At 40.0% G+C, this 23108-nt stretch overlaps 1 protein-coding gene across 1 annotated transcript in view; it reads left to right on the top strand.

Moving 5' to 3' along the window:
- LOC103824837 (5'-AMP-activated protein kinase catalytic subunit alpha-1) overlaps positions 1-23108 on the top strand; it is a 58502-nt gene that overhangs the window by 22085 nt on the left and 13309 nt on the right. The window contains 6 exon segments of the mRNA XM_050986361.1: positions 1087-1228; positions 4751-4844; positions 5674-5818; positions 9294-9323; positions 9326-9380; positions 10282-10506. Of these exon segments, the coding sequence (XP_050842318.1) occupies positions 1087-1228; positions 4751-4844; positions 5674-5818; positions 9294-9323; positions 9326-9380; positions 10282-10506 (691 nt within the window).

The following is a 23108-nucleotide window of genomic DNA, read 5'->3' as shown; positions in this document are numbered from 1 at the left end:
TGCTATTACATTACGTAGCAAAGTGAAGATTATTTTTGTAATCTTTGTAATTAATTTTGAGTTCAGCACAGGTCTGTTACTAATGTCCATTCAAGTGGACAAGGATGAACCATGTAGGTGTGTGTCTGGAATCTGGCTTGTCTTCAGATGGTAGGATTCAGGGTGGTGGATGAAAGTGATGTAGTTATTATAGTATTAGTGCTATATCACTGCATGCAGAAACTGATGCAGATAGTGAAGCCTTCTAGTGGAAGAGATACCTTTTGTGGTTTATCTGTAATACAATGTTGAGTTTAAGAAAAATATTCTTAGCAACGCTATTATACCTACTTTCAATAGCACCTGCAAAATTAAGGAATTTAAGAGGATTACCTGTCTAGGAAATGTTTTACATTTTCAAGTTCCCCTGTTGAAAGAAAAATGAAACTCTCTCAGAAGTAGGAAAGAAAGTGAGGAATGTAAGAAGTTGCATGTTTGCATTGCTTCTCACAGTTACTATTGGATTTTATTTTGTGCATTTCATATAACTTTTGTCACTTATTTTATATAATAAAGCCCTGGTGTTTGCTGCACAGAATGTGGAGCTTATTTAGGGTTAGACTGCTCCAAAGACAGATAAGTAATTATTAAGTAAACCGATTAGATACTTTTAGCAGTAATTCAGAGTAATTGCTGAAACGGGCTTTTTGAGGAAAGGATAGCGGTGATGTCCTTAGTAAGAGTATCCTTGCAGATAAAGTAGAAAAGTGTGTTAGAGCAGGTTGCCAAGTGAGCCAAAAGCTTGAAGTTACTTGTACAGGGAAAGAAAATGGTCTCCATAATTAGAAAGGATGGCAGTGTTTTGGGATGCAAAATGCTGTTTACCGTAGTGCAAAAACATAGTCATGCAGCAAGACTTCTGAGCATTAGGTTTAAGGTTTGTTACTACATATCCAGTTCATCTTCTAATGATAGAATTCTGGGAGAAATTGGAGTAGGGCAGAAGAAACAATGTGCCATCTGGTTTTCAACCTCCCCAAGGATAATGGGGCTAATGTGGAATGCTTACATCTTAACTGTGATATTTCTTGGCCTTGTTTCTTGCAGTTGGTAAACATGAATTAACTGGGCATAAAGTCGCAGTGAAGATCCTAAATCGACAGAAGATTCGCAGCCTTGATGTTGTAGGAAAAATCCGCAGGGAGATCCAGAACCTCAAACTCTTCAGACATCCTCATATAATTAAACTGTAAGTTTTGCTTGCTATAATAATATCTATTTAAACAGTAGTTCCTTGCTCTCACTGGTCTGAAACATGTTTAAAGGGCAATACTATTCGTGGTATACTTTAGGGAAAGTAACCAGTTTTCAACTATGTAACCATTTTGGTGTACTTTGTAATGCATTTTCACAAAACTGATTATTCTGCAGGGCAGAGGGCTTCCATTAGTTATTTACTTACAAATTCTTTGGGCAGGTATAGAGAAGGTAGTAGCATGATGGATGCTTATGGTAACATCTATCTCAGTTGTTTTAGCTGCTGCATCTGTTTTTTTTCTGGTAACATTTGAGCTTTGTTTCTGCTTGGAAACTGAGTTCAGTACAAGATTGTAAAGGGTACTTCAATAGTAAATTTGTTGTGTTTTCTTTACTCAAAATATTTTTTAGGGTTGTGTTGGTCAGTGCCCTGTTTTTTCCTGTGTAGATGGTGCTCTACAAGATTTTCCTGAAAGATGTGCAGTCTGTTAAATGTGATCGCATATTTCAGAGCTCTTCAATATAGCTGTTACTGCTTAACTAAATAAATGTGATATTTACAGTGTGCCTGTTTACATTTGTTTGATCAGTAGCTCATCAACAGAGTTCAGAATACAGTTATGTCCCGGAGTAGACACCTTGTATCTGGTCTGAGGAAATAAATTAAAAATACTATTGACTTTTTTACTTTTCCTATAAAGTCAACCTGTACATCTAGCAGGGCAAATTTAGAATGTGGGTGGCTTTCACTGTTAATTGTGGTGTTGGAATTAAGGTTTCCTTTATTGGCAGAGTCTTTTTTTTTTATTCTGCTTTCGCTGATATATGCCATCCCTATACACTCATTTGTCAACAGCACTTATACTGGAGCTAAATTTGATTGTGTCAGATCACACTGACTTCTTCAGTGGGTCAGTTTTCAGAAGACTATTGAGCTGATTGGTTTGGCTGCAGAGCTGCTAGTGCTGCCAGTTAGAATTCATGAATGAGTCCAAAGTATATAACTTTAGCTAAAACAAAATAGGAAGTGTAAGTGTGCCAATTGAGAAATTTGGGCTGGAACAAGAATGTGTACTTCTGGTGCTGCCAAACTTCTAAGTCATCTTAACAAGTTTCAGGTTTCAATTTCTTTCTTGGGGAATTATGGGGAGAATTTTCTCTTCTGCATGTTGAGAGAAAGGTCAAGACGAAGGACATGATGGAAAAATTGATGGGTCCCACGCTTTTCAGTTGGTCATCCTGCATTTCCAAAACAGAAGGGTTATTAGCCTGAATGCAGATAGCATTTGAGCTATAATTGATACTGTTGTGTAGATAGATTTGCTGGTGACTTTGGATCATGCTGCTTGTGCTATTAGCTGTATTAGGGAACTGCTAGGTTCTTAAGAAGCAGAGCGACGCAGACTCCCCAGGCAGGTGCAAAAGAGAGCTCCTTTATTGCAAAAACCAGGCCTTTTTAAGCAGTTGAGCTTTTCTCAGTTACATACTTTTAAAATACAACAAACATAATCCAACCAACCACCATACACCACAATGTGAACACACAATGGTTATATAACTTGTTTTTTTACCTCTAATTCAGCTGAGTCACTCCCATAGGCCTTTTCTACTTAGCCAAAGTAACAGGAGTGAGCCATGATTTTACAAGGCCTTCATTTTGTAAGGTTTTACCTATCTGCAACACTAGGTAGCAGCTCAAGATACTTGGCATAATGGTAATGAGATTATTTCAGCTGAATATTACAAATTAGACAATGTCTAATTTGAAACAGCATGCTTTATTAAATTTTTTCATACAATGCTTTACCAATATATGCAGTTGCAAAGCTGCCTCACAAAGATTTTCTTTTTATACCATGCTTTAAATAAAAACCTTTGGAGCATCTCCTGTTGTGGTTTTTGACCTCTAGCAATAGAACGCATCTTGTTTTCCTATGTAAATTGCCTCTTTGTGCATTCTGGTCATCTATGCTGTGTGGTTTGATAACCTTACTTATAGGTATGTAACTATTTCACAACATCTTTTTCCATAACTACAAAAATGAACTGACTATAGAGAAACATGACTGAATCTTCCAAGAGGCTGAAAATGTGAGGTGCAGAATGGCTCATTCTTTTCAGTGATGCTAAGAGGTTTATCTTCCAGCACTGTTCACTATCTCACTATCTAGAGGATGGAAAATGACCATGAAGATCTAAAATATAAGCTTGCTCATGTTTGCCTGAAGCATAGAGCTTAGTAATTTCACAACTACGGAAGAGGTCATTAACAGTAGGGGTGTTAGAAATGAGGTTGCACTGTAGCTTCTGGATTAAAAGGATTACAATGTTATTTCTGTAGAGTGTCTTAGTGATGACTTCAGAATGTTCAAGTACATGACACTTTCAACCAAGGTATTTGAGAGAAAATTAGTAAAGGTAAAACATCTTGGACTATAAGATGCTAGGTAAGTTAACTTTGAAGATGACTCCTTCAGAATAGTATTCAGATTATTGTAATGTTACACTACAATGCTAAGCTGTTAAAATAGATACATGCACACATATATACATGCACACATACATTCACCTGGATAGTCTGAACTCACTGCTGTCAAGAAAAACTTTGTTAGCTGGAGCATGTCTGTTTTTCCCCCTTGTCTCAGAATCAGCACTTGGAAGAACATTTCAGTTCTGTAGTGTATGGGTGAATTCAATTATTATTTTACAATTGGGATATTTTTGTGCTTAAGTGTAGTACCTTGAAGCATTCATTTGCATCCAATTGCTATCTCCTGTCTTAATATAGTATTTGAATTTTTTGACTGAAGGTTTATCGGTGTGCATTTTCTTGCTATGTTAAAAATTGGTCACTTCTGACTGCTGGAAGAAGAAAAAAAAGTAAACAACCTTTAGGTAAGGATATGCAGAAAACATATCAATCTCCTAAGTGGAGAATTTGACCATAAACTAGTTTTTTCAAAACCTCAAAGCTGACTTTAAAGTATAGTGATAAAAATAAACCCAATACTCTTAAGTACTAATGAGAAATTTAGGTCTCTTTTTAAAATATAATTGCTTTCAATAATCATGAATATTTTTTCAAGTCTTGAAGTATACTTTATTTATGACAAGGCAAGGGGTTTTTGCCTGTTTAAAGTTGAAGGGTGTGTGCTTTTTAAGACACTAGCAAAGTCCTTTTGAATCCCTTCCTCATAACACTAAAATGTCTGTGAGACAGCACTGTACATGGCTTCACAGAAAACATTTGGACTCAGAGTAGTCCTCTGAAAGCACAAAGACTGATCCTTGTGGGAAATACAAATTCCCTGGTAATCTTGGCTACGATGGTATCACATAGTGAAAGGAGAGGAAATAACTTCTGAAAAATATTATCATTCCAGTAGCTGTAAATGGGCTGTTAATTTTTTTCAAGTATACTTTTATCTGACTCTTTGCACAACTTTGGTTTTAACTAAGTGTAACTAGCTGCTTTTACTGAGTGCATAGACTAACAGATACTTATTCTTATCAGGTACCAGGTCATCAGTACACCAACTGACATTTTCATGGTGATGGAATATGTTTCAGGAGGAGAACTGTTTGATTATATCTGTAAAAATGGAAGGGTAAGAAGTAGTGTAACTCTACAAATCAATGACTTGCATTCTGTTATTGCTTTTGCAACCTTCCTGTTAAATGAAGGTTTGTTTGTTATGTATTCAGCATTAATTTTGCAGTTAGCAATTAAAATATACCTTATGACTATATCTTGTTTTGAAAATAAAAATGGTTATATATTAACATGTTTCAGATCTTTGTATGTGACTTTGTAGCATTTTTCCACTCTACTGAAGAATAAATGATACTGATATGTTAATTTACAATTACTGTGTAGAAACTGGATGGATATGTTACCCAGTTGGAGTAGCTGTAAACTTTCTTCATTATAAACTATTATTGAAAGCTACTGTTGTGCCCTTATTACCCTCTTCTACTATTAGACTGGTTTCTGTGAAAGTCCTAAAGTCACTTTTGACAAACCATCCTGATAGCCAGGATATGTTTAGTTAGTTGTTAGACTGAGCAAACTTTGACATGGATTAGGGTGTGTTTATAGGAAATATCCAGTTAAGTCTGCTGTTTAGGGCTAGCTGCTAATAAGAGCATAAGCAGCATCCAAAGTTTATCACTTGTATACTGAGTGTCATCAGCTTTTGTCAACTTTAATCTTTTATCATTCTTAAATATCTACGTTCATTGATATTTTAATTAGACAAAGTTAATGTTTGGGTGCTAATATTTCTAATTACTAAGTATATAACATCTGCTGAATAAAATATCAGAACTATAAATGATAGCTTTTGGTCATTGGAAAGTTTCCTTCAATTCATATAGAGGAAAATCAAGTTATCCTTCCACTGTCTCAAAATTGTTTAAAACCTTTGTTTGTCTTAGCTTGATGAAAAGGAAAGTAGACGTCTGTTCCAGCAAATCCTTTCTGGCGTGGATTACTGTCACAGGCATATGGTAGTACATAGAGATCTGAAGCCTGAAAATGTGCTGCTTGATGCACACATGAATGCCAAGATAGCTGATTTTGGTAAGCATTGCTATTTTATATCTGATCACATTTCTGGTGTTATTTAGATCCTGTTAATTTAGATCCTGGCCCGACTGCAGGACCTCGCTCACTTTTCTTGCTGCCGGCAGTTTGCAAAGTTCAGGTCAAAACAGTTTCTAATTGCTAAATGTAGTCTTTACGAGTGGCTACAGCTGCAAACCCAAAACAACCACCTTTGAAGCAGAGCTCTCGCCTTTCTCTCTTTCGTCACAGCTTTTGCTAAAGTCTCCACTTCCATAGTTTTTTCTCCTTGGCCGGGCGCTGCTGACAAGTGACAAGTCACCGTCGACTTGGACCGGAGCGGGGAGGTCGGTGCAATGCCCTGGCTGCAGACCGGCAGCTGCGGAATTCACCCTAAGGCAGCTCAAACCCGCTCACTGCAGTGTCTCTGAGACAAGGAAAAACAAATGAAAAGAGAAGCCCAAAAAACCTCCACTTAAGCAAAGTCCAAACAGCCAGCAAAGCAAAAACCATGCGGCAAAAGGGAGCAAGCTGCTTGTTCCAACAGACTCTAAAAGCTCCCTCAAAACACAACCCTACCCGCCCCCGCCCCCCCCCCCCCCCCCCATTCTCTTCCTGGCTGCACTGCTGGTTCTTAAAGACACAGCTTAATATTTTCTCTGATAATGCTAAGTAGAATTAGTTCCCCACCCTGCCACTTCAAAACTGACTCTCTGATTGTCTGTTTCTTTATCTATAAAATGCAGATGCCTAGCTCTCTTTTAAGTACAGTGCAGGGAAAGTTCATCATGTTTAAGAACTACATTGCTCTAGTAAAATACACTGTTTCTAAGAAACTGCTCTAATTTCACTTTAAAAGCTCTAGAGATGTGACTGAAAAATGTAATTAAAGCATAAAAGGTAAAATAAGAACAGTTTTGCAAATTCCTGTGCTTTTAGTTATATAACTGCTATGAGAAACAGAGCTTACTCTTTGAAATTTTTAAAAGTTTTATAAGGGATAAAAGGGACAATATCCAGCACTGGGGTGTTTGGCAATATGCCAAAAACACACTACCGAAAACAATGTTCTTATATACTGTTATATTACATGCATTATATGTATATTCATGAGCGTTTATACATTATTTAAACATTCCTGTGAGTTCAGATGTTTCAGGAATTCTTTTGCTTGGTTTTAACCTTTGACTTGTCTGCATGCCATCCTGTAGATTAAATCAATGTATTTTCTTTTTTCTCATGGTTCCATCTTGTTGTTTTTACACTCTCTGATAACGAAGAGTCAGTGAATTCTTCTCTTGGTGCTCTGGTTTTTGTCACTGTTATCTTATCATTCAGATAAGATAGTCCACAAATGTGAGAAACAACATAATTATTTTACACCATTCTCTGAGTTAGTTGTATTAATAAAAGCATTTTAACATTACATAGTCTTTATTTTAATATTATGCTAAGGCCTAAGATATATTTATCATGCTACTATTTATATAAGCTATATGGTGCATACATAAACTGACAGATTATACTATACCAAAAAGCAGTTAAAATAAATTATAAATTGTACCATATCAAAATCTTTGTGATTAATAATAACATGCAAAAGCTAATACATAAATGCGAAAGCCAATACTATATTGTAATTTATAACAGCTGCTTAAGTAATCAGAAGCTTAATTGTTTATACTAGCTATTCAACACAGCTGCTGTGAGGACTGGTAGCTAGTTCTTGGAACTGTATGTGAGAAACAAGCCTCGCTCTTTAAAATTTTTTAAAGTTTTATAAGGGATAAAAGGGACAGTAAACAGCGCTGGGTGCGGAGCCATAGCCAGAGGCATGCCGATTAATCATAACAACTCTTATATACTTTTTCCATTGCATTGGTTAAATACATATTCAGAAAAATTATACATATTCAAACATTTCTTTGAACTAGTTTAAATGTTCTGGGAATTCTTTAGCTTGGTTTGACCCCTGACCCCCCTTTTTAGAGTACATGCAGTAATGTATATTGTGATTTTGATAGTCGTGTGTCACTTCCTCACAACGGCCCCCCTGCTCTGTGGTTTCAGCAGGCAACAGTTATCAATAGTCAAAGGGTCAATGGCAGGAGTTTTTAATCACATCCATTCCTTAAATGTTATCTGACCATGCACAGTGTTTTAGTTATTTCCACAAGTACTTTAAATCAACATTAGCTATTTCACAAATATATGAGTTATTCTCATTATTGTCAGTTAGTTATGAAAATAAAAGCATTAGTTATTATTTCACAGCTACAGCTACTTCTGTAAAAGTTAACATTTTGCAAAAGCCAAAACTATAATATATGCTTATCACACTGTTTATAAACTAAAATATCATCTATAAATGATGTTCTGAGAACACAAGCTACACAGGGGCCAGGACATTGGCCACAAAAAGCTGACAAATTATACTATACCAAAAGTAGTTAAAAGTGATTACAAACTGTACTATATCAAAATAACTTGCAAAAGCCAATACATAATAGCAAAAGCCAACAACTACATAGTTATTTATAACATGTCTGTATTGGGAAATCTGACCACATAAGCATAGTAAAGTATTCAAAGTCTTGTAGGTGTAGTAGAAAATACTTGCCCTTGTAAAACACTTCGAGGTGTCTGAAAGAGGCTTGGTAATGCTGAGTATTCTAAGTATAACTTAAAAGCATGATGTTCAAGTATGTGGGTGCATGAAAACTAGCCGAGCTGTGTTCGTTCATATTCTTCCCCCCCAGTAAGGGCATAATTTCTGGCTGAGTTTGCTGGCCTGTACTGATTTTGATTATGCAGCTCTCACTGAAGAAACTAAAAGATATTTTACACAGCTATTCTAGAAATGGTAATTCTTTACTGATTATAGGGTATGCCAGAGTGGTGAATGAGGATGACTTAGTTCCAAAGTACACTCTAATCACTAACAGTGTTTAGTATGGCTTGATTTTTAAATTGCAGTGTTTCAGAAACCACTTGAAGCAGTGTTGGTGTCTAAATTGTGGCAAGGCTGTGTGCACTCCTGAGTTCCCTTATTCTATATAACCTCTTAAAGAATTTTAGGCAATTCTGTGGTAGCATCTTCCTCTTTGGCATTTAGAAGAGAATATGGTTTTTAAGACACTTTTGTGTTAATGACCAAAATCCTATATTACTATGTTGCTCTCTCCTTTAGAGCAGCTTTGTTCTCTACCATACTTGTGTAATGTAGAATGGATTCGTTTTTGTCTTGGAATTAATATGTTTTTGAACATTCCTAGGTTGTGTGCAATAATGGATTGATGTTACTCAAGTTTCTGGTAAACTAAATGCAGGATCGTGTGTCATTCTCATATAAAAATTTCAATCACTCCAAACAATTTTGCCTCTTTACTGAGATAAATTAGTTAACTTTCTAATTTGAATTACCAGTGATCTTTTCTAGTGTAAAATCACTTTACTCTGTGAATCTTTAGTAGTTACTGTTATATACTTTCAGGTCTATCAAATATGATGTCAGATGGAGAATTTTAAGAACAAGCTGTGGTTCCCCTAACTATGCTGCACCAGAAGTAATTTCAGGAAGGTAGTTTCTTTTCTACTGGATACATGGATGAGCTTCTTTTCTATTGGATGCATGTGTGCATGTACTTCAGTCATTTTGCTGCTTAATTCTAAAGGCTACAAAATAGTGTAATTCACAAGCTTTATACTAAGAAATTGTGGGCTGAACTCTTAAATGCCTTGATAATTTTTCATAAATATTTAGGACTTTGACCGAGCTTTGAATAGTTTTTGTAAGGTGGAGGTGATGTCTGATGTCCCAAATACAGTGTGTACAGTGTTCCTGAATTGGTTTAAAAAATCTCATTTACAGCTCAGATCTTGGAAGTAGAGGTAGAGATAGAAACACAGGCAAAGTCTCTGTGAACTTGAGTAGCAGTGAAATATCTGCTGTAGAATCTACATTCAGTCTGAATTTGCTCAGTGATTGTCCAATATGCTGCTTTCAGCTCACTACCCTAATATCTTTTGCTGACTGGAGGCCAAATGTATGTTTTATTCATGCAATAGCATAGAAGATGTGGCAAGTTCTGCTATGTGGACTTGTCTTAAACTTCTTAGCCTCCAAGACTTGGAGGCTAGATGACTACATAGATTGCACTCAAACAGTGATAGCAATGTATAACATTGGCTTTCTTGGTAGTAGCTACAAGTTTCTTTCAGTTTGCCATTATCTTAAATTGTTTCTGTGGATTATTTTTATATAATAGAGAGGAAAACTAAGTACTTTTCTAGTTTCCTTTACATTTGTGAAAAGGAAAGACACTAGAGTTCAAGGCATAGTACTGAATAGTATAGTAAGTGCAGATTAGTTGTCCAAAGTTCATATACTCTTGATTAACATGATACGATTTAAAAATGTAGAAAAAAAATCTATTTAAATGTATTAAGCACAAATTGCTAATATTTAACTTTTTTCCCAGATTATATGCAGGTCCAGAAGTAGATATTTGGAGCAGTGGAGTTATTCTCTATGCTTTGTTATGTGGAACACTTCCATTTGATGACGATCACGTGCCAACCCTTTTTAAGAAGATATGCGATGGTATCTTTTATACCCCTCAATACCTGAATCCATCTGTATCTAGTCTTCTGAAATACATGCTGCAAGTAGATCCAATGAAGAGAGCAACAATCAGAAACATTAGGTAAAATGTTAACTGATACCTGATCAGAGGAGGCTGGAATGTTAATTTTAATGAAAATATGCAGAACAAAGAAATAATTTATATAGCTTGTCCCTGGTTTATAGTCTGAGATGAAAAATTCAACTTCTGTTTTTTTGGCTTTAGCTCTGGCTCTGATCTCCTGTAGCCAATGAAGTATCTACTGGTGGTCAGAGTAAAACAAATATATATGTTTCATATAAAAATTCTGTGAAATTCTACATTTAAGAGTGCTAAAGAAAGCCTGTTTACCTGCAGAATAGTTTGCAAAAACTGTACGGTATTGACTTCTCTGGGCAAGAAAAATATTTGCTGATATGAACTGCTGTTTTGTATTGTAAATGTTTAAGGGGAAGTTATGACTCTTTAACCTGATAACTTGCTTTTATTCATATTTCTGCAGACTCAGCAAAATCATCTATTGAGGTTTAATATTCCATGTATAAGATGGCACTCACTATTCTAGCTTGAAAACCCTGACATGAACCTGTGTATGAGTGACAATTGCTACATAGAATACTGATAAGTTTAAGACTGCAGATAGAGATAGCCATCATGGACTCCAGATTTCAAGATAGAATTATGGAGAAGGTGACCACTTTGACAAGTGAACAGTGGGTAGAATTTAAAAAAAAGGTAGCTTCATGCATAGCATAGTTAGGTATTCCTGTTTTATTTGTAAGAAGCTCCAAGGAGAGAGCTCTGAAATACTACCTTAGTGAAGATGCTTCCTCATTTAGGAATGGAAGTTATCAAGTTAGCAATGTTTTTGTTCTTTCAGTAAAACAAAAAATGTGTTATATATATCGCTTACTACTTCATTAAAATGGAAAGTAGTTTCATAGAATGTTAAAGGGTTGGAAGGGACCTTAAAGATCATCTAATTTCAACCCCCCTGCCATGGGCTGGGATACCTTCCACTAGACCAGGTTGCTTAATATTGGCGATGGAGAGATGGGGACATCTGAACTTGGATAAGAAGCTGATTTTTATTGAGAATACAAAGTATTTATATAGGGTTGACTTGTTTGGCACTTATATAGGGTTCTATTTTTGGTAACAATTTCCCATTGACATTCTTCATGACATCTGTTACCTGGTAATCATTATCTTATTGCAAAGTTTCACAACACGTCTCTTGGTCACTTCTATATCAGGGATCTGTGTCTGTCTCTCCCATGGTTTCTGCTTGATCAGGCCTAAGATATCAGGCTCCTTTATCAGTTCCATTGTACTTTCTCTTACTGTCTATACCTCCCCCTTTCCTTTCAACTAAAAATACACTCAAGTGACTTGTCTATTAGTTTTTTCACACACTGTAAAATACAAGGAATAACCATAACAATACATAATATAATGCCTAATACATATAAGCCTATTTTAACTAAATTTCTTATCCATCCACCAAGTTCCCAATCCCCCAGAAGTCTACCTAGCCAATCAAATCCATCATCTACTTGCAGTTTGTTTACACCCTCTTTCAGGGCTTGAATGCTTGCATGGATTGATTGAGAGTGGTCGGACAGGTTCATGCATCATATTCCATTGAATTCCTCACATCCATGTCCTTGTGCTAAAAGCAAAAAAATTATCGCTGCCCTAATTTGCAAAATAGCATGTCTAATAGAATCAACATCAGCTAAAAGTCCTGTTAATGCTAAGGACATAGCAGTAGTTTGTCTAGCTAGACAATAACCTAATTTGTTAAGTAATCCTAAAGCTTTTCTTGCTGCTACACCAGGGGGGAAAACAATGCTGCCCATTGCTGTCCTTTATACCAAAAATCAAACTAGTCATCACAATCTTTGTCAATAGCATGTCAGGTGTTACCCCGTTCTCAGGGGTTCCAAGATGAGGGAAGAGACGAGAAAGTTGACTCCATGTATCAGAAGGCTTGATTTATTATTATATGATAGATAATATATAAAAACTATACTAAAAGAATAGAGAGAAGGATTTCACTACAAGGCTAAGCTAAGAATAGCATAGGAATCTCAAAACAAGTCTTCTCAGACCGAGACCAGCCGGACAGGTGTTCTGTGATAGGCTCTTAATTGGAAACAGTCTGACGGGGCCAATCACAGATTTCCTCTGTTGCATTCCACAGCGGCAGATAAGAATTGTTTACAGTTTGTTCCTGAGGCCTCTCAGCTCTCAGGAAGGGAAAAATCCTAAGTAAAGGATTTTTCATAAAACATGTCGGCGACAGTCAGGTTTGCTTGACTTTAGAGGCATATTTATGCTGAAAAATTGGTACGTGAGGTTGTGGTCAGAGACAGACAAATGACATGAACCCTCCGAAGATCATGAGACAAACAGCAGCAGTTTATTATGGAAGACTCTTATATAGGGGGTTTGAAAGTCCCGTGTTAAAACAGCTAATTGGTTGAGATCTCTCTCTGGCCAGTGGTGTGCCTGCATCTAAGCTTGAACAGGGTTAGCTGAGGGTCCCCTGTATAGGTTTGAATCCAACCTATTGTACTGTAACAATTCCTCCTTTCCTTTTTAATAAAAAATGCAAAATGTTGTCTGTTATCCTAACTGCAAGGGCCCTTTGCAGACAGGGTGACAGAAGACAGCATGGGTCTAATTTGAATGAGGTTTTCCACCAAATTTTACAAACCTAGCTCCCCTCAGCCACTGATCTGTCTCATGTACCATTGGAGTTGTAGCACTCACTTCCAGGAGCTGTTAGGCAAGATCACAATCCTTCAGGCTAATATGCCAAAGGTTAACTACTTATAGGTACAAGTTACAACTTAACTCTAACACTAAGAAACCATTTAACCCTTAGAACCATTAGAAAAACCCAATTACCAGAAAAGCAGTTTGTAAACAGAAAAACAATTTGTAAACAAAGAAAGTCCTTAAATGAACTGTCACTTCAATAGTCCCAGATTTCTATGAGGTAGTGCCCCTGTGTTGGAATTATAAGGGTCTCAGTCTCAGTCCTTGGGAGGGGGCTTCAATCCTCCGTCCATCATGGTGGTGGTGAGGCAGATGAGGGATTTTCCATGGGGGATCACCAAAGTTACCCCAGAAAGTCAGACTTTCTCCAAAGCGGGTGGCATCTGGTCAAGAGGTGGGGAAATTCATGGGCTATTGTGATGGGCAGGTAGCATGAAGCAGATGTAAGACCGTGGTGACACAGCAAGTAGACCTGCAAACAATCGCTTGGCAAGCATCCACCTCAACCAGGCCAGAACTCCGGTCAGGGTCTTCAGGATCTTAGTCTCTGTCCTTGTGACAGTTGTGGGGCAAAAGAGGGAAACTTCGGACCGTCTCTTACACAGGCTGTCAGGAGGATGCTGCTTGTGGGCTCAAGCAGGACGTAGGGCAGGACAGACCATATAAGGTCTTTGATCACTTACTACCTGAGTCCAGTACATTTGGGGCTGTCTTTGGAATGTCCCCTGTGGTATGGACTGGTGTGGACAGTTTACCTTCACATGGCCTTGTTGTCCACATCTCTAGCAATGGGGAGTTTGTTTAACAGCAGCTGTAATAGTATTAGCTAACATATCCATGTTGTGAGATCCAGTCACAACCTTAGGACATGCATTTATCATATCCTCTAGGAATGGATTCTCTTTAGGTAATGCATCTGTTATCTTTCTACAGTCTTCATTTGCATTATCTTGTGCTAATTGTAGTATTAATTGGCTCCTTGCTTTCCTGTTTGCTATCTGTTTTTCGATAGCATCTTGCAATTGTTCTATGAACTGCATATATAGTTTGTTGGGGTTTTATCTTATACCTGAATAACTTTGGGTAGACATAGACATATTTGTACTTTTTGTTAGAGTTCACATTGCTAAGTCCTTTGCTTGGGCTAGGATTTAGGGGTCCAGGCGAGCTTGGGTTTGTGGGTCTTCCATGGGGGGCAGTCCCATAAGTTGAGAAATCCCTGCCCCAAAACATGGGTCCTGCTGCGAAGCTCTTGAATTTTGCAGTCCCTGGTCTTCTGCATAAGACTTCCAGGCTGATTCAAACATCATATATTGCACTGGAGTGCAGAGTAATTTTGCAATTTGCTTCATATCATAGGGGGTTAATTCACTAGCAGTTATAAATCAAAGCCTATTTGCAACAGCAGGTGACCCTAACCTGTGTTTAGCAGCCAGTTGGCATAGCTCTGAACGGATTTGCCAATTAAAGGGCACGTATTTGTCAGGTGTTGTCCCATTATCTCATACAACTGGGAATGCTGCAATTGTTCCCCCCCTCACTGCTAGTCCTCTGATGATGGTGAATACATGGGTACAGAAATTAGTTCAGCCCCCTCTGTATCCCCACATTCTATCGCTTTTTGTTTTACCTCCATCCAGAAGATTACCAGGTTGCGAGTGGGGATGGTTTCTGCTCGGAACATCAAAGAGGCTGGAGCTGTTGTTGGCAGGGTTGTAAGGGCTTCTTCGGGTTGTTAAAACCTTGGCTGTAGGTGTGATGGTGCTATGGCAGTGACAGGTGCGGGGCTGGGAGCGGGACTCAGCATCATAGTGCTGGGACTTCCTGGTTTCGGTGCATTTCCGGGTGTGATGTAGTGACACTATCCAGGCATTTCGAGTGACATCATCTCGGGCCCCATCCCCGCGTTGCAGCGGCACGCAGGCATGGCTAGCAGAGCTGGGACTGTGGGCGCAGTTTGTGGGCTGAGCCAACCAGCTCCAAGCAGGGGCGGTCCAGGTGTTTCCATGGTGACGATGGGTGTGGGCAGCTCTGGTGGTGAGGGGGCGATCCCGGGAGCTGCATGGACCTGCGTCATGGTCACAGGATGCTCAGCCAAGATGGTGGTGTGGTCTGACCCAGCACATCAGTCCCACAGCATGGACACTGGGCGCTCTGGCACTGCACAGCACCCCCACAGCGTGGGCACAGGGCATTCTGGCACCACACTGCATCCCCGTGGCACGAAGCACAGGGTGTTCTGGCACTGCGCAGCATCTTGGTGCGGGCGGACCTTCTCTGCTTGCTGTGGTTCTGCCTGCTGCTGGGGCCCCACCAGCCACTGCAGAATTGCTGCCGCTCGGAGCTCTGCCGCCCCCTGTTGCACAGTGGAAACACGCTGAGGCCCTGCCACGTGGGGCGATCACATAATCTGGCTCGTTGTTGCCTGATGCAGTTTGTCCATGCACCAGGGCACTGCCACGTGTGGGGGTTGTGGAAAGCATCTTGACAGGGAACAGTGCCGGTTCAGGGGACACATTCAGGGTGGCGCAGCCACACAGGACAGCAGAGCCCCACAGGGTGACCATTTCATCCAGCCACATCCTCTGTGGGCTTCGAAGGGTGCCCAACTCCCCCGCTAATGCCTCTGGTGCCCAGTCCTTGCCATATGCCCCGGTATTTAACAATCTCATCTATGGGAATAAATCACACCGACTCCATTTTCTTCATGGTGGAAAAAAGCCCCTTCTTTATTCATGTAGCTCAGTTTTATACAGTTTTACAGACCTCGTGTGTTACTCCACTTGGTTAGTAGCTTTCTTGCCAATTACTTTTATTGGTTAGTAACAAGTTGTTATCCTGTATTGATTGGTCACTCAAACCCCCGGTGTGTAGATGCAGGAAAACTTGTTTGTGAGAGATAATTTTCATTTTTCTATCTAACGGTGTAAAAACAGTTCATAGAGGTGGCTAGTTGTTTTTTCACGCAGGAATAGATTGTTATGCTAACAAACTGCTCACACCAGGATTGCTTTCATATGGGAACTTGCAAAGTGCTAGCTTCCCTTAGAAGAAATGACAGGCTAACAGAGCAGGCCTGATATTTTGAGGCTTTTTTCTTATAATTTTTCTACTTTACTGCAACACTTATCAAATCTAAAATAAGTTTCTGGGGCTTTATAACTTTTATTGGGCTTTCATCACCTCTGGAAGCTGCTTGAATTATAAATTGGCCGGTTCATGCCCAAGTATTCAAATCAAGGGCAGCCTCTTTAGTTGTGTCCAATCCGTGGTTCTTAGCCCACGTTAGTAAAGCTAACAATGCCTCTCCATCATAATCTACATCCCATTCCGCAAGAAGAAGTTTCCATACCTTCATAACTGGATGATCTTGCACAGAGACAAAGCCACGATTTCTTTGGTAGGGTTTTTCTTCTATTTTTCAGCTTTTTCAGCTTCTCTGGCTCCTATGCCATTTGGGGGTTTTTTTTCAGCTTTTCCAGCTTCTCCGGATCCTATGCTGTTTTTGTCTCCCCTGCACTGTACACAGAGATGGCTGTGTCCTCACACAGGAGCACCACGTGTTACGTGAGGTTGTGATCAGAGACAGACAAATGACATGAACTCTCTGAAGATCATGAGACAAACAGCAGCAGTTTATTATGGAAGACTCTTTATATAGGGGGTTTGAAAGTCCCATGTGAAACAGCTGATTGGTTGAGATCTCTCTCCACTCAGATCTCTGGCCAGTGGTGTGCTTGCATCTAAACTTGAACAGGGTTGGCTGAGGGTCCCCTATATAGGTTTGAATCCAACCTATCATACCATGACAAAAAATCACAGACATGTTTGGGGTTAAAAGGGATAATCGCCCAAGGCTACATGGTCTTCCTTTTAATATGCTATGGGATGGCAGGCCAAGCCCAATCCCCACAAATTAAAAATACTCCAGGAGGTAAAAATTATGGAGCATTGGTTGAGCAAGAAAAAATCCTGGATATATAATTACACCAAGCGCTCGCATTTTTACAGACAGGTTAATGAGGGGAAACATCCTAAGGCTTAGACTGATTTTTCCCAAAATAATTAAACCTTACACAAAGATCCATTTTCACTGAGCCCAGGAGTTCAAACTCTTAAGGCTCAAGGGACACCAAGGAAAATAAGGGGTCCATTGATCCCAGGCGTCAGCATGATTACTGTTTTGCAACATTGTATTTGCCTGACTCAGGCAAGGCCAATTGTCTAAGGGCAGAGCAGCAAGGCATGTTGAAAAAGGATTATCAGGGGATGCAGTGGCCAAACACAACGTATCTTGTCCTGTAACATTCACTAAGGTTACCCAAACATCTGTTTTAGGTTGGTTAACAGGCCATGTCTGAGCACTAGAAACAATTCCCAGTAAATACCATAGTATTCAGGAGGTCATCATTTATCCTTATTCTCAGTAGGAATAAGCCACTGCTTTGGAGTAATTTCCAATTGTTCAGGTAGATCAAACTTATACGCACACACTAATTGTTGAATTTGTGTGTTATTTCTGCTGCTTCTCATTGGATCATATTAACAGCAAGCACCTTGCCTTTTATGAGATGTGCAGTACCACAGTATCCCATATTCAACACATTTGCATAGGTCAAACAGGTGCTGATGTGATGGTGAGGTCCTGTTCACAAGGATTCTCCTCCGATGTTGGTGTTAAAGGTGAATCTTCTGGTGATGCAAAGGTTCTGTAAATGGCTTCACATTCTTTGCTGGAATCCACTTGGTACCATTCTCTGTGGAGACACAAGCAAAACCTCTACCCCAGGTGACCAAAGGATAAGGCCCCAATATTTTACTGGATTCTGGATCCTTCACTAAAACCGGGGGTTTTTCCTTTTGTTGCAATTGTAAATTACAATTAAAATGTCGAACAATCAGTGGGTTGGGGTCCATCAAAGAACAATGCAAAGAGTTGAAAGCATAAAGGGCTTTCTGTAGTCTCTCGGCAAGGATGCCATCTCTGTTTCCCCCCTTCTGTTGACTTAAGAGATGCTTGAGGGAGCCATAAGCCCATTCAATGATAGATTGTCCTGTTGGGGAATGAGAAGTACTTGTTTTGTGCATAATTCCCCATAAGGCAAAAAAGGTAGTAACTCGATGGGAAGTATAAGCTGGTCCATTGTCTGTCCTTACTTCAGATGGTATACCAAGAGTTGCAAAAACAGCAGTGAAGTGTCTACAGACATCTTTAGCTGTTTCCCTTGAATGGGCTGATGCAAAAAGAGCACCAAAAAAGGTATCAGTAGAGGAATGAATGTATTTTAAACAACCAAATTCAGAAAAATGGGTAAAGTCTGACTGCCAGATTTGAAGGCTCTGAAACCCTCTGGGATTAACACCTCCTGCAACAGAAGAAAAAGAACACCTTTGGCAATCAGGACAAACACCAATAATTGCTGAAGCTTGGGCTTTGGTAATGCCAATGTGTCGAAGCAAAGCAGCAGCATCTTGGTGAAAAAAAGAATGGCTCAATTTAGCCTGTTCTATCTTTTTAGGTAGAACAGTTTGTAGTACAGGCATTGTTCAAAGGTCAGCTTGTCTGTTCCCTTCAGCCAAAAATCTGGGAAGGTCTATATGCAATCGAATATGCATAACAAAGTAAGGAGATGTTCTATTTTATAAGAAAAAACAAGGAGCTGCAACCAATTAAAAAGTTTTGAATTTTTAGCCTCTCTGATGCTTCAGCTCTCATCATGATTCCTGCAACATAAGCTGAATCTGTAACCACATTGAAAGGAACAGAAAATTTTTGAAAAGCTCTGACAACAGCAGCAAGTTCAACAATTTGGGGGGACCACTCAATTGTGGATACATCTGCTCTCCAGGCACTAGTAGAGGGGCCTCTCCATATTACCTCTGATTTATCAGTGCAACCAGAACCACCTATGAATACTGTTAAGGCTTGAAGTGGAACCTCACTCTTCTTTGGTTTTTCCATCAATTGAAATAGAGGTGTTAAAAGCTTATGTTTTGGAGGATGTATTGAGATTTGTCCGCTGAATTTGGCAAAGGCCATCTGAACAGCCTCTGATTCCTGAAATATCCAATTCTAATAAAAGGTGGTAAGAGGTAGGAAGATAGTGGAAAATTCCACTCCTGCAAGAGAAGTGAGTCTTTGTCAGGCCTTAACAACTAGTTAGGCCATCATTTCATGTTGAGTACTGATGGTTTTGGTCATTTGGTGTGGTAAAAACATCCATTCAATGATAAGCAAAGGGTCTGGTGCCTTGGAGTCTCATTGATAAATCAAAGTGTGGGGCTGTTTTGCTGGATGCAAAATTATTAAAAAGAAAGGCAGTTCAGGTGCCCAGTGTGCAGCTTGTCAGCTTACTAAGGCATCAGATACGCATTGCAGCGCCTGCTGAGCTTGTAAAGTTACCTAGGTGATAAAAGGTCTGAGTCTTATTTTAGCAATTCAAAGGACTTAGCTCTGCATTTGAAATTCCTAACAAGGAGCACACCCAGTTGATTGCTCCCAAAAGTTTTTGCACATCACGTAAGGTGCAAATGTTTGTCTGAATTTGCAGAGCTTGGGGGGAAATTGAATGGACTCCAATGTGCCACCACAAATACCTCTATGGGAGGTGTTTTTGTACCTTTTCAGGAGCTATGCAAAGCCCTGCCTGATTTACAGCTTCTGTGACAAGGGCTAAGGTTTTCTCCATGACTTCCTGTTCTTCGGCTGCTACAAGAACATCATCCATATGATGATAAAAAAGAATATTAGGCATTTGTTGATGAACATGATCGAGGACCTTAGCAACAAATCACTGGCAAATATTACAGGAGTTTTTCATGCCTTTTGGTAAAACAATCCAGTGGTATCACTGTAAGGGCACCTGCATGTTTGTGGTTAAAACTGAAAAGGCAAATTTAGGAGCATCATCAGGATGTAAAGGAGTATCAAAAAAATCAGTCTTTTAAATCAATAACAGTCAAGTGCCAGTTTTGGGGGATCATGGTAGGAGGTGGGAGACCAGGCTGTAATGCCCCCATGTCCTCCATAGCTGCGTTAATTTTTTTAAGATCGTGGAGTAAACGCCACTTGCCAGTTTGTTTTTTGATAACAAACACAGAAGAATTCCAAGGACTGGTAGAAGGGACAATATGTCCTTTCTGGAGTTGTTGTTGGACCAACTCCATTAATGCACGCAGTTTTTGCAATGGTAGGGGCCATTGATGCACCCAAACTGGATTTTCTGTTTTTCAGGTTGGTTTTAAAGTGTTGCACACTTCAATGGCCCCCATTAAAAATCTGATTGAATTCTAAAGTTCCATTGGTAGAGAACCTCAATAGCACCATCGGCACTGGTAACACAAACGGTTTGACTGAGGCAAGGTGTCCCTCAGGGCCTTTGATCTATATCAAGTGCCAGCTTTGATGCCTACAGCTGCTCCCTCCAATGCCTGAAAGTGCCTGAGGCACTTCAGCAAGGGACCATTGTAAGGGCCATTTAGCTTGAGAGATAACTTTAATGTCAGCCTCTGTGTCTATGAGACTTACAAGTGTTATCTCGTGTCCTTTTAATGTCAGGGTACATCGGCATGTGGGGCATTGTTCTAATATAGGTTGTACCCAGCATACTTGGGTGTTCCAGTAGACCCAAATCCCCCTTATCGCGTTACATCTGTGAATGGTATGCTCATGGTTTGGGGAAGTAAAATCAATTGAACTATTTGAGTTCCTTGTGGAATGGTGCAATGTGGTCAAGGTGTCCAGGCCATAATCATAATTTCATAGTCAGAGTCTATAACCCCAGAGAGAACAAACAGTCTCATCAAAGAGGTGAATGACTAACCTAAAAGCAATACATGCATACACTGCCCTGGTGGTCCAAAATCTCCTGTGGGAAGCAAATGAAAAGATGAATCAAGTAACGTTACTGTGATGGCAGTTGCCAGGTCCAGTCCGGCACTTCCTGGTGTGGGGGGTGGTAAAGGCTGATTGTTGCGGTGGCTGGGCTGAGGCTTGCTGTGTTCCGCTCTGAGGCATCAGGTGGAGCATTTGTGTCTGTACGTGGTGCTGCCCCATGCTTCAGCTCCGATTTCCCAATATCGGATGCCCTTCAAAATCATACTTGGAATGACATTGATTAGCATAATGCCTTCCTTTATGGCACTGAGGGCAAATACTGTGAGCTTTGGATCTGCCCTCCCCCTTTTGGAAACAGTCGTTTTTCAAATGCCCAGATTTCCCGCACCCAGGGCATGTTCATGGGTCCCCTGGCGTAATCTTCAAAGCTGCAAAGGCATTAGCTATACCAGCCCCCACAGCCTCATAAGTAACTGTTGCTGTATGCTGAAGTGTGCCAAGGCAATTACATGCCTCAGTCATTTCCAGCAGGGTAGGTTCCTCCTTAGGCAAGGACTTAAGCAGTTTTTTACAGTCCTCATTAGCATTTTCAACAGCTAATTTTAAAAGCAACACCTCCCTGGCAATGTCATTCTCAATTTGTCTTTCACAAGCTTGTTTTAAGCGGTCAAGAAATTGCATATAAGATTCTGCCGGTCCTTGCTTTACATTAGTAAATACTTTTGGGGGGGGTCGCAGCATCGGGAACCTTTAAAAATGTGATATGCGCAGCTTCAGTAATGCCCTCAAGGGCTTCTCTAGGAATGCGGGCTTGGCCCACAGGGTCTGAATGCGCCCCTTCTCTGGCCAAGTGGTCAGTCATGAGGGCTGTGATATTCTGGTTTGTATGCCCTACAAATCTTACAAGCAAAGCTTCTAACCCCTTTTTCCACTGAGCATCAAAAATAGCATAGTGAGTTGGGGTTAATAATAATTTTGCCAGTCCCTTTAAATCACGAGGGGGTCATAGGATGAGTTAACAATGTAGACTGTAAAAGATTAACAAAATAGGGAGACCCTAGCCCATGTTCTGCAGCCGTGTGGCGTAGTCCCTTAATTTCCGAATAGCAAGGGGTTCCCACTGTGGGTTGTTTCCCTTGGTGCTGCAAAGCCTGACCGGTGTGACTATTTTCGCTGCGCTATCTAAATCCCCCTCCTTAAGAGCCTTTTTCTTTAACTGCATCCAGTTATCATGAGAGTCAGGAGGGAATAGATCAGTCTCATAATCTGAAGGTCCCAGATCAATGGGGTCCCTGTCCTCTTCACTGCTAGAGCCGCAGGTAGTGATCTAGGCTGTTAACAACCGTGAGACAGGATGCCTTCCCCTCCTTTATCTGGGCAGAGGGGAGGTTGATGGCTGCAGCCACTCTTCAGTATCAGGGCCGCCAGTTTCAAGTGGGTAGGGAGAGTCAGAGCGGGGTAGGAGACCAGCAGTATCTGCAGCGGATACAGCCTGAGACTGCTCTTGCTTTTTCAATGTCTCAAAAATCATTCTTCAGGACGGGAGCATACACATTGCCAGCTTGTGTCCCGTAGTGGCTAAATCATAGAGCTTAACTCCCACATCATCCCAAACAGCAGCTGTAAAAATCGAGGGGGCGGTAATGTCAGAACATTTAACAGCCACCCATTTTAGAATGAGCTTCAAGTCCAGCTTTGGCAAGGACTTGCCATGTTTTACAAGCAAAGCAAGCATTAGTTCAAAAATGCCTCTCTCTTTAGACATGCTTTGTCCCATGTTCCCCCTGGCTCACCTCCTTCTTCGTGGAGAGATTATTTTGGGCCCACTCCTGGTTCTCGCACTAGCACTTCCAGTTCCGAGGGGCTCACCGACTGCAGCCAGATAAGCTGATTCTTGCTCCTCACACAGGGCTACCAATTATCGGCGATGGAGAGACGGGGACATCTGAACTAGGATCAGAAGCCGATTTTTATTGAGAATACAAAGTATTTATATAGGGTTGACTTGTATGACACTTATATAGGGTTCTATTTTTGGTAACAATTTCCCGTTGGTTAC

This window comes from Serinus canaria, chromosome W (genome assembly GCF_022539315.1).
Source record: "Serinus canaria isolate serCan28SL12 chromosome W, serCan2020, whole genome shotgun sequence".
Classification (NCBI taxonomy): domain Eukaryota; kingdom Metazoa; phylum Chordata; class Aves; order Passeriformes; family Fringillidae; genus Serinus; species Serinus canaria.
This window is presented reverse-complemented; position numbering and strand designations above follow the sequence as displayed.